The sequence below is a fragment of the Prinia subflava genome, chromosome 5, assembly GCF_021018805.1.
Source record: "Prinia subflava isolate CZ2003 ecotype Zambia chromosome 5, Cam_Psub_1.2, whole genome shotgun sequence".
In the NCBI taxonomy this organism is placed as follows: domain Eukaryota; kingdom Metazoa; phylum Chordata; class Aves; order Passeriformes; family Cisticolidae; genus Prinia; species Prinia subflava.
In genome coordinates, this window is record NC_086251.1 from 57,332,122 (window position 1) to 57,344,521 (window position 12,400).

Consider the following 12,400-nt stretch of genomic DNA (forward strand, 5'->3'; position numbering starts at 1 on the left):
CAGCTTCCCTTATTGCAGGAGAAGGATCTGCAAAATGGAAAAACAAAAAAAAAAAACCCATCAAGAGAAATCTGCTCTTCTCTCTGCCTTAATTCCAGACAAAGAAATAGAAGAAATATTTCCCTTGCCCTTTGCTCTCTAATAATTGCATCTGCAAGGAAGAAAAGAGAAAGGGGAAGGAGAGATGAGTATGTGATACTCTCCATCAAGAGCACGTCTGAAAGTAGTTTGCTCACCTATCATTGTGTATTTGGGATGGCAGAAATAACAATATGACTCCAAATCGTCTTGAAGGACATATGGAAGCATTTATTAAAAGGCACACCCTTTTTATACACTGTTCTGATACAACTGGACATGATTGGGCATTCTGATACAATTGGACATGACCAACACCTTTTCATAAACATCTTTGCAAGCAAACAAGTTGGAGAAACAGCAGGTGCACAGATTAGAAGTTGTTTGGAATGTCTTCTCCCAGCTCCTCCAGAGCAATGCCTGGGAAAGTCTATCTGACTTTTTTCCCACAGGCTCTGCTGCTGCCTGATCCTAAAAATTTCTCTTTGACCAGGCTGTCAGCACCCACACTCACCCACAAAATTACCATTCCAGATGAGACTTGTTGACATGGGAGTGAAGGAAGGTGTGAGTTTAACTCCCAAAGTGGATGGACCTAACCAGTGAGAGGGAACAGGGCTCCCCACGAGACACTGCTCAGTCATAGTTACACTGCAGCAGTCACACTCAAATTGTTCTCTGCTCAGTTTCCCCGTGTTTAACCAGCTCTGTGTCATATACAGAAAACAGATTAGACTCTGATTCAATGCATTATTTCAGCTCCCCGATCCAGTTTAGTCTTTTTATTGTGTTCAGTGTAGGATTTTGGGTCCTGAAAAGGAATTAGAAGGCTGAAGCTGGGCTGCTTTGCTGCCAGTTGTGACAGGAGCCCGAGAGGGGCTGTGGGTGTTTGGACCATGGTGACAATCCTTGTGAGGCCACACAGATCAGTTCTTCAATGGACTGACCCTGAACAAGGCCAAGCAGCAAGAGGCCCTGGTTGGAACCCACCTTAAATTCATAAACAAAGTAGCCTTTCTGGTTTATTGATTGAAATAATTTGGTATGTGGAAGGTGTGTTTTGCTCACTTGGATAGTATTGCAGAAATCACTCTGAATCTGTCTGCTCTGCAACATGCTAGAGCATCTGCTGTTTGGTTACAGCAAAGAAAACAGAAAATAGTGAGTGAAAAACCAGCAAAAATAAGGAATCAATTCCAATTCCAGAGTCTCATTTAAAAACAGTGGCAAAGCTCCCACTTCCAAAGATGCACAGTGCCCTTCTTCAGCTTCCATTTCCAAGCAGAGAGACCCCAGCAGACATCAGAGACAACAGCTGAACCTGCAGCCACAGGAAATCCGTGAGCTGTTTTCCCCTGGGATATGAAAAGGTGGAAGCACCTCTGGGCAGGAGGTGCTCAGGCCTGAGTGACTGAAAGAACAGAAGAGCTCCTGCTTCAGGAAACTGAGCTGCTCTCAGATAATGCTCTTGTAGCTGGTGAAAAACTGTCTGATTCTGCCAGGGGAGGAAAAGGTTTTGGCATTTCATTTGGAAATCTGACTCCTTAGCTCAGCCCACACTTGGCTCTTTAGAGAATCAGTGTCCATCACGCCAGCTGAGTGATCTGACTGACCCTTCCTTGCAGAGGAGGTGTCAGCAGGTGTTGGTAGCTTCAATCCATCAGGGGATTGATGTCTCAGGGGATGAGGACAGCACTTCATGTAGCACTGTACATCCCTGGTGCACTGCCCTAAACATCTTAGGGCAGCCGTGCCTTGGGCCCTTGAGCTGAAACCCTGAGAGCACCTGTGTGCATCTTTGCAATGAGTGTTTGTTTGGTTTTTTCAATGAACTGCCTGAGTTTTGGCACCAGGCCAGCACTGTGACCTCCCTCTGCTGTCAGCCATGGGTTTTAGTCTCTCAGTTGTAAATAGCAGTGACAGAGGGATTTCCAGTTAATTGGGGAAATGAGGGCAGTGTTATTATCCTCTCATACACTGGGGGAGATGGAGACATGAGGAAAGAGGCAGAGTGATTTGTACAGGATTTCCCACTTGGCTGAAGGTCAGGCCAGCAGGATAATCCATCCCTGTGAATCCCAGCCTGGTGCTCTGTGTTTGGCCACGATGCTCTGGGGGTGTGACAAATGAGAATTGGATCTCTGCCCGCTTCTCTCCTCTTTCTCCTTCCATCCAGACATGTTTTAAATGAAATCAGGATGATGTCAGATCCATACTAAGCATGAAGGAGATGGGTCAAACTCTCAGCCACTTTCTTAATATTCATGCTTTTTCACAAGTGCAGATCAGCCTAATTGGCTGCCAGCGTGCACAGATGTCTCTCTGCAAGAGTACTCAGGTGCTGTGAGAATTGATTACGAACATGAAATGGAACCAGATTAAAATTTGACCCACAGTAATCAATTTCTAAGCCACAGGAAAAGCAGTAAAGAGATGATGGAATTTCTGGGCTTTGGAAATCAGTTATTGGCTGTTGTTGTGCTCTTCTGAAGGATCTCTGCCTCATTACATGTCCTGATTTTTCTTTAGATGAGCAACTTTGAGGACAAAGATCTTTATTAAGTCATCATAAAAGAATGAACCTCTTCCTTGCACATAAAATGCCATTAAATATCCCTTAAAAGGGCTTTTTCAACATCATGGAAATAATTCTTATTTCCTTGAAGATCGCTTTGTTACTTGGATTGGAAATCTTCACATCTTTTACAGGTCAATTTTGCAGTTGCTTAGGAAGGATATATGTGAATACAGTTTCTCCAAAGCAAAATTAAAATGTGCCTGGTAGGAAGCTTTTGCTGTAGCATGTTACCTTGTCTGTGAAGCCAGGATCAATGGAAATTTGCAGAAAGGCTATTATTTACTGTTTCTTTCAAGCAGCTGGAAGACTAACCTACAGAAATCTTTTCCTCCAAAATCCAGCATGAAAGACTCCTTAGTGAAACATCCCTATCCTGGAGATTAACTAATTGCTCAGCAGTCAGTCGTTTTCACTGCACAGCCAAGGACAGCGATTCCTTTCTCACACGCAGATGGAGCAATGGTTTAACACAAAGCACTTCCCGGGACAGGAGGATTAAGGGGAATTTACTGGAGAGCAATTAAAAGAGTTGTTAGAGCAGTTTGTTTTTGAGGCTGAATTTCACATCAAAGGGAAGCTATCTGAGGAGTGTACAGAGCAGAGGAACAATAAAGCCATCATTTCAAACCATCTACTCTGCATCCTTGGAGTGCAGATTAATTAAAGTGAGCTAAGAGTTTATGGAGATTTGCAGGAGTGAATTAGGGGAAGCAGCCTAAAGGCTTGTGTGGGGTCAATTCCTACTCATGTATTTCTGTCCAGTCTTTCATAATATAACTTTTTAAAATCACATTTTAATTCATGTAAACAAAAAAAGGAAGATTGTTTTAATATGATGGAAATTTTGTCTTTCTTTTTAAAGATAATATCTGAAAAATAAGATTTAAAAACATTTTCACATCAAGCATTAATAATGAGACATGTTCTCAGGGACCTGCCTAGATTTTAAAAACACTTTTGTTTTGGAGCAAGCCTTTTCACCAAGGGTTATACATTAGGAATTGGGCTTGACTGGCCTAGTTTTCAGAATATCAGAAAAGAAGATCCCAGATATGCCCTGTTTTGACAACTAAAGGCTCCTAGAGGGGACCAGTCCTCAAGGACTGAGGGATGAAGCATCCTAGATGCCCCTGAGCCCAGCAGAGCAATGGCCTGGGAAGGGTTTGCTGGGTTTGGCAGTGCTTGGTGCCAGAGTGATCCAAGCAGGATCTGTCCTATAGCACGTGGGAGTGGGATGAGCTTTGCAGTGCAGGAGGGTGGGTGTACACAGCAGACACATCTCAGTGGTCTCCAATTTCCTAGGGGCTGTGGGAAGGGCATCCCCATTCCCCTGCTGGAAGGTTTTCCTGGGAAGTGTAGTGAGAACAAGGGGGAGGAGTGGCTTTCCTCTCCCTGCTGGTGGCTCGTCCATGTAGGCAAAACCATCTGGTTTTCCACAAGCTTTCACTGGGAGCAGCAGTCTGGAAGGGTCTCCTGGGCAGTTGTGGATTGTCCTTCTTCCTCTGCAGCTTTTGAAAGGACAATGTTTGTGTCCTGGGCACTTGTGGCTTGTCCTTCTTTCTCTGCAGCTTTTGAAAGGATGGTGTTTGTAAGGACTGGCTGGGTCCTGAGGCTGTGTGGCAGTACCCCAGCATGCTGGGGTGGTATTGGGGTTCCCAATACTTCTGAGGGTCCAGCCTTGCAGAGAAATGGCTTAATAATAGCAAAACAACTTCTCTGGACATGCTTTGTACAACAAAAGGTTTTAATAATGACAAAAATGATAATTATAGAACAAAGAAATACAAGCCAAACACAGTGTAGAAAACACTCTCACACTGGCTAAGGCATCCAAAAAAATCCTAGAGCACCTCTGTGTATTTGATTGTTTAGGTGGGCTATTTGGCACCTTGCCCAATGAATTTGGCACCAGGCTTTGAGGTGCACTTCCAAAGCCCAGTCAGTGCCTCTGTGCTGGCACTGAGCCAGTTACTGTGAGCAGGCTATAGAAAATTCTGGTTTAACTTCCTTATGTGTTCCAAGGTAAGCTGAAACTCCTTCCCATATATAGAAACACCTGCTTGGGTGTGGAAATGCATTGCTACAGGGTGGAAATAAAAATGCTATCATGAAGGGTGCAGAACACACACACACATACACAGAGAAAAACTTTACAGGAGCCTTTTTCACACGGTCTGCAGCAAACCCTGACATCTGCACTGCCAGAGGCAGGGATTGGAGCCCTCCATCCCCAGCAGACACGGAGGATGTCTGCACATGGAGCTCCTGTACAGACACCAGAGACAAACAGGCATCTCAGGGTGCAGCTTGTCTGACCTGCTTTAGCATCCACCTGCAGGTGAAATGACTCACACCTTCCAAGTGCTCTTGTCTTCCTCCCTCCGCTGTGCAGGGCTCCTGGAGGATGAGTTCAGCTGCAGACAGAGGCTGTGGAGGTGAGCCCTGTTCCCAGTGTCTGTGCTCTGGAAATGTGGTGTATTTTATGGAGCAGGAAATGTATTTATGCGTGATGTATTTTCAGGAGCAGGAAATAGCTCACTTGTCTGCGCTGGGGTATCTTGTGTCTAAATCCTGGATCTGACACAAATCTGCCTTTCACATTAGCATGACAAAAATGTAAATTACTTTTGTACGGTGCACTCCAAGAGGTGAAAATTAATAGTATTTTTTGCAGACATCTTTATGGAAATTTATGTTGTACAGCCTTGCAGCATTATTCCCAAAGAAAACGTGATCTGTGTTATTGCAGTATTGGATATTGGTTATACCACTTAAAACTTTTAAAATCCGTTTGCCAGCTTCAGCTGAGCTTGTGTCATTTCAGACCAAGGAGGCAGGGGAAGGCAGATCTTCTATTACCAAAAAACCCCAAGAAAGGCAAAAAGGCTTATATAAAAGGGTGCCAAGAGCAACAGACCTTGTGGGGACACTCTCCCTTTTGGTGTGGGACTTAGACATTTCTGGAGGATGTGGGCCAGTTCAAATTCTAATGGTGGCATCTGAAAGTGGGTGAAGAAGCTGCTGGGTGGCTCTCAGCCAACTGCAAACCAGGTGCCAGCTCTGCAGTGTGGTCCAAGGAAGGTGCATTTCCCTGAGATCCTGCTTCCCTCACTTGGAAAGCTCCAACTCTGCTTATCCCACTTGCTCCACCTGCGGTGTTTTCAAGTACAGCCCTGGACCTGTGCTGTCAGATGGATCCAGGTTAAAAAGAGCCCTTCAACATTTCTTCAAATTAATTAACCTGGTTCAGACTTGATGGTCTGATTCCAACCTTAATGGTTCTGTGATTCTTATCTCACTGATCTCAGATGCCTTCTAAAATGTTGCTGTATTAAATAGGAACAAAAGTACAGGGATCTGGACAAGTACATTGGGTTGTGAACAATCAGATGCAAGGGAGATGGGGCTTCTACAAGACATTGATGCAGACGAGATAATTGCCCCTGAAACAAACTTTTGAGAGATGACCAGCACCTACATCAGCCTGCTCTGTGCTTTAATGAAAACAAACTTTTGAGAGATGACCAGCACCTACATCAGCCTGCTCTGTGCTTTAATGAAAACAAACTTTTGAGAGATGACCAGCACCTACATCAGCCTGCTCTGTGCTTTAATGAGAGTGACCTGTGGTTACTGAGTGGATGTAGCTGTGGGGACTGAAGTGTGGTGTTTCTGCTGCAGAAATGTCCACTGAGCTGAGTCAAACCAGTTCTCCCAGGACAGGTCTCCACACTGTGAAAATCTTTGCTTTTTGATGGCTTTGTGTGGCTCTCCCTCCTTCCCTCTCCCCCTCCCAGTCAGTGCACACAGGCTGCATCCATCACCATGACAACTGTGTTCCCTCTGGATGCACGGCTGTCCCTTCCCGGGGATTTCTGTGGAGGGGAGCAGGCACACGTTGAATGCCACTAACAACAGCATGGGATGTTCAGGCACAGGACAGGATGAACTCTGGTCAAACACCTGCCACTTTTTATGAACTCACTGTAATTCTTCAAGACTTTTAGCAGTTCTTTAATCCCTTCACGTACCTGCCTTGGAGTCACTTATTAAGGGATCTTTGTGTAGATCTCCTGTATGGAGCAAGGTCATGGAAGGATGATTTTCACAGTACTGCTGCAAAAAGAGACAGCAGGCAAGGGATGCATTTCAAAGCACCTGAAGAGCTCCCAGCTTTACTCATTAATTCAGTGTGTGTGTCAGCCTTGAGCTGTTGCCCTCACCTGCACTTGGCTTTGGGGCTGGTTATAAGAGCTGGCACCTCACAGGAGCTGCTCCAGCAGTGACATATCCATTGCCAGCACCTTTGGTAAGGTCCCTCTTTGGAAGGGACAGAGTTCACACTGACATGAGTTACGTCTTGGTATGGAAGGGAGAGAAAGGAGGCTGAGGTTGAGATCAGATGGAGAATCTCAAATTGCTGTTGTCTCCTCCGTGCCTGCCTCATAAATAACTGGAATATTTCAGTCCCCATGGCTGGCTGTCAGTTAACTTCTGCTTCATCTTTGCCAGCTCAGTAATTAATGTCATCTCTGTTGCCCCTTCTTCCCAAAATAAATGCACAAAAGGAAACCTAGGAACCTGGTCCCATGGGACAAAATTTGTGCCACATGGAACAGTCCTTCACAGCCTCATCCATAAAGGAAATGGAGTCCTGCACTTAATGTCTGTTACATTAATGAATTTAAGACTGGTTGTGAGACAGGAGTGTGGCTCTTTACTCCTTGGGATAAACCCTATACACACTTAATTCAGTTTCTTCTGATTAACTCCTTTGAAGATTGTGTCTGTTCCTGGGACATATATTTGGGCAGGCCTATGTGTAACTTCTCTGAAAAGGGTCAAGGACAAATGAAGTAGCTCATCCAATTTAAGATTTCAAAATAATGCTCTCTCAACCTGCAGAGAAATGTCACATTGCATGAGATGTTTTTCTATTCTTATTTATAAAAAAAAAAAAAAAAAAAAAAAAAAAAAAAAAAAAAAAGCTGGTTCAAGTTATTAGACATCAATAGAATTAAGTCTCCATGAAAACATTTGTAAGTGTAAACACATTTTAACTATTCTGGTTTAGTTTAAACCACTGTGGAAGTGGATTAAATCCAGCCACAAGAAAAATCTCCTAATATGGAAAGAATTGGTAATGAAAAATTACTATTGCTCTGTTAGTGCTACAAGTCACATCTTGGTTTTTTAACTCTGTTCTTTGTCAGTGTAAGATCTTTCTTTTCTTTTACTTGTACATATTCTACTGATCTCAAGCACTCCTGACCAAAATTACATCTTTGCTGTGCTAGGGGTGCATCTTCCTTGGCTGAGGGGAAGGATGAGGGGGAAGGTCTCCATGGGGTGAAATGATTTCCTTGGCAGAGTATTTCAGTGGGAGAGTGAGGACCACGACCTCAGTCTCCATCCAAAGTGCCATTATCACATAGGAGTGAAAAAGAAAATAATAAACAGCTATGGACACATACAGGTTACAGGAGAAAGCCAAGGGGGCAGTAGGGCCAGGACTGTGCATCAGCCCACCTTTGCTCCATTGGAAATAGGGCTCCACTGAGACAGATCAGTCCTGAATTCTGGACTCTCAGCTAACCTCTGGATTTCTGAGTCCCTGGGCATTTTCTGCACCAATCCAGCATTCAGCAGGCCTGCTGCTCCAAAGGAGCTGCCCATAACCATTCCAGGCTGTAGCATTTTCTGTCCCAAGAGAAGAAAAAGGAAATTATTCATTCCCAACATGGCTCAGACCCCCCTGCCACTGGGCTTGACGCATCCAAGTGGTTCTGGGGCGAAAAGCTCCACAGTCATTTCCTGACTTTTCTAAGGACACACTTCAGGAGTATGAGGTGCAGGTGGTGTCAGGTTAGAGAGGTTTTGGCTTTTCTTCTGCCAAACCCAGCAGCAGCAGTCACTGGTAATTATCTTCTGTGCAGGGAGAAAACCTCTGTCTGGAGAAGGTTTGAGCTGAGTCTAGAAGAGGGACAAAAGAACCAAGATTGCACTGGGGGAGAAAGGGAGGTGAGGGTAATTTTCAGTGAAGTGCAAACTTTGGGAGAGGAATCAAAAAAACTGCTGCTGTGATCTTTGTTGTCCTTCTGGTTCTTACAGACCTGCAGCAGGACAGAAGTTGTCAGGGTTGCCTGGTGCCTTTCCCAGTGGCACACCCAGTGCCCAGGGAAGCGCCGTGGGCTGTGCCAGGCTGCTGGCAGCTGCCTCCCTTCCAGCATCCCCCACCCCTCTGGACAGCAGCTGCCTGGGTGCTCAGGCTGTGAAACAGATACCTGGCCAGAAAGCAGGGGAATCATAGAAACATAGAATGGTTTGGGTTGGGAGGGACCTTAAAGGTCATCCATTTCCAAGCCCCTGCCATGGGCAGGGACACCTTCCACTTCCTCAGGTTGCACAGAGCCCCATCCCACCTGGCCTGGAACACTGCCAGGGATGGGGAAAGCCACAGATCAACCTGTGCCAGGGCCTCCCCACCCTCACAGTAAAGGATTTCTTCCTACTGTCCAGTCTAAACTTACTCTCATTTTAAAGCCATTCCCCCTTTGTCCTGTCACTACACAACCTTTTAAAGCATTGGGCAGAGGATGTTTCCCCCACTGCAGATGTTTTTAGGGACTCAGAGCAAGGCAGAGCAGCCCAGCCAAACAGGGTCACCAGCAGAGGAACCAGCCGTGTCCCCTGAGACACACCTTGGGGACACATCCTTGCAGCTGGCTGCTTTCACTCTTGCATCTTCTGCCAGAGGTGCTGCGCTGCCCTCCGGGGAAAGAGAGGCACAAACAAAACATCACACACAACCCACCCTCCAAATCTGCCTGTAGAGAGCGTGGCTTCAATTAAATGTAATCACTCAGTTCTGAATCAAGGGCAACTTCTCTTGCCATTATTTGCCCTCCCCCATGGCCCGAGAGGGAGAGAAGCTCCATGAGAGCAGCTGCTAATGAAGGGGAGCCTCCAAATGAGGGAATGTGTCCCTGCATCTGGGTCAGAAGAGTCAGATGAACGTAACTTCCATGGTTGTCCTTTGGTTTTGTTTATATTTTTTTAACTGGGCTTCTAATAAGCAAGTTAACCAAATTATTATAAGCAGCTGCATCTATCAGCAGCAGGCAAGGATATATCTACTGCAGTTGAAAGCTCTCTAATGAAGCTTTGAAGTCCAGCTCATCCCAGATTCATGCAGTGAAGGATCTGTAACCATCGTGGCACTTCTCTGCTGACTTCTGAGGATGGGGGACTTGAAAGTAAACAGATACTCAAATATGGATACTCAGTTGATATTTCAAAAACCTACAGCTGACTGACACAGGGTTTTGTGTATTTCAAATAAATACACAAACGTATTCCTTTGTTTTCCTTTTCTTACCACACTGTCCCTTCACAGTCCATATTTTTATTTAATTATAGGCGCTTTTCACAGTGTTGTGAAACAGAGAACCAGTTTCCCCACTCTGCCTCAGTCCCACATTCAAGAAAACTGGATGAACCTAAAAAAAACCCCAACATATGAATAACATGCAGAAAATCAACAAAAAGGTTTTCTCTGTGGATCCTCCCCCAGCTTGAGGCTCAAATTCCTTTTTCTGTAGCAGCCTGAGCCATGCTGCTGGGTGAAATAACTCAGCATTAAATGGCATGGCATGATGAGGTGGTGGATATTGCTGGGTTTTAGAGCCACACACAGCCCTGTTACCCTGCTTCTCCTTGGTGCTCCCAGTTCCATATACATATTAGACATACTAATTCTGCAGTAAACACTTGTAAAGTGTGTGAAGCCACACATGTGGCCCATGGGGAACCTAACTGCACCCTCCAACACTCCTAAAAAATCCTAGCCCTAACAGCAAAACCAAAAAGTGTTGAGCAAATTGGGATTTTCCAACCTCTAGAAAGGTGTGTACATTGAATTTATCTTGCAGCTGTGTGGTCCCTGCTGAATTACTGTTTCCTTTTGATCTGTACTAAAGATAGTGACGAAGCAGGTATGTGTGTGAGTAATGGGTAGGTTGGCATCACAGTATTTGGGTTTTTGTCGACTGCTTTCTTCTCTTTGTTCAGTTTCTTTCCTTCTGTTGGTGTCAGGCTATTTTTAGTTCTTCAAGCACTAGTATCTTCTGAATCAAGAAAAAAGGTGAAACCCACTTTTAATGTGTCCTGCTAGGAATGTGTGTATGTGTGCATGTACCCTGTCTGTATGGTTAAGCTTGAGGCTGCTGTGTCTTGATCAGCTTCATTTGAATTCACTACAGAAAATTAAGAGGGAAAGGGAGATCAGAACTAAGAATCAAGGGAAAAATGGCTGTTTTCAAGACTGTTTCCCCATCTCAAATAAATATTTTTGTTCGATTCCTTTGGGTCCTGACCCTGCTGTGGATTTATCCCCCACAGATCATCTTCAGGAAGATCAGCGATGTCAAGAAGGAGGAAGAGGAGCGCCTGCGCCAGAAGAACGAGGTGACGCTGAGCATCCCCGTGGACCACCCCGTGCGGAAACTCTTCCAGAAATTCAAGCAGCAGAAGGAGATGCGCAACCAGGGCTCGGCCCACATCGACCCAGAGCGGAACCAGCTGCAGGTGGAGAGCAGGGGCGTGCAGAACGGGGCCTCCATCACGGGCACCAGCGTGGTCACCGTGTCGCAGATCACGCCCATCCAGACCACCCTGGCGTACATGAAAAGCAGCGAGGCCGTCAAGCAGAACAACCGCGACGCCATGGAGCTGAAACCGAACGGGAGCGGAGAGCAGAAGTGTCTCAAGGTGAACAGCCCCATGCGGGTGAAGAACGGCAACGGGAAGGGCTGGCTCCGGCTGAAGAACACGATGGGCGCCCACGAGGAGAAGAAGGAGGACTGGAACAACGTCACCAAGGCGGAGTCCATGGGGTTGCTGTCCGACGACCCCAAGTCCAACGACTCGGAGAACGGTGTGAATAAAAACCCGCTGAGGAAAACAGACTCTTGTGACAGCGGGATAACAAAAAGTGACCTTCGCTTGGACAAAGCTGGTGAGACTCGCAGCCCCCTGGAGCACAGCCCCATCCAGGCGGATGCCAGGTGTCCTTTCTACCCCATTCCTGAGCAGGCCTTACAAACCACGCTGCAGGAGGTCAAGCACGAACTCAAAGAAGATATCCAGCTGCTAAGCAGCAGGATGGCTGCCCTTGAGAAGCAGGTGGCAGAAATTTTAAAAATATTGTCTGAAAAGAACGTATCCCAGCTCTCTTCCCCCAAGTCTCATTTATCACCCCAGTCCCCTCCCCAGATATCCTGTCAAGATATTTTTAGTGTTTCAAGGCCTGAATCACCTGAATCTGAAAAAGATGAAATCCACTTTTAGCATATACCTGTGTGTATATATGTATACAGTATATATGCAGAGGGGTATATATACCTTTATACATATATATATATGTGTGTGTATACAGTAAATATATATACATATATATTTTCACTTGCATCCAATATGACTTGAACACAACAAGGATTTTGATATGTAAATATTGCATGTCCAGCTGGATTCTGGCCTGCCAAAGAAAGCAATTATTAACATAGATATTGCTTGTATAATATGCAGTTGACTGCATGCACACTTTACATTTATTTATAATCTCTATGATGTAATAAAAGAATGAATTTTGTTTAACAAAGGCAATGTACTATTTAAAGAATCAGGGTCTAACCTGCCAATATTGCCATGACAGTTTTGATCTCAGGCTGGGTGAATTGAGCTTTT

At 45.3% G+C, this 12,400-nt stretch overlaps 1 protein-coding gene across 1 annotated transcript in view; it reads left to right on the top strand.

Annotated features, from left to right (window-relative positions):
- Positions 1-12,004, top strand: part of KCNH5 (potassium voltage-gated channel subfamily H member 5) — a 152,120-nt gene extending 140,116 nt beyond the window's left edge. The window contains exon 11 of the mRNA XM_063399554.1: positions 11,057-12,004. Coding sequence (XP_063255624.1) covers positions 11,057-12,004 — 948 coding nt within the window. The remainder of the gene's footprint in view (positions 1-11,056) is intronic.
- The last annotated feature ends 396 nt before the right edge of the window (positions 12,005-12,400 follow it).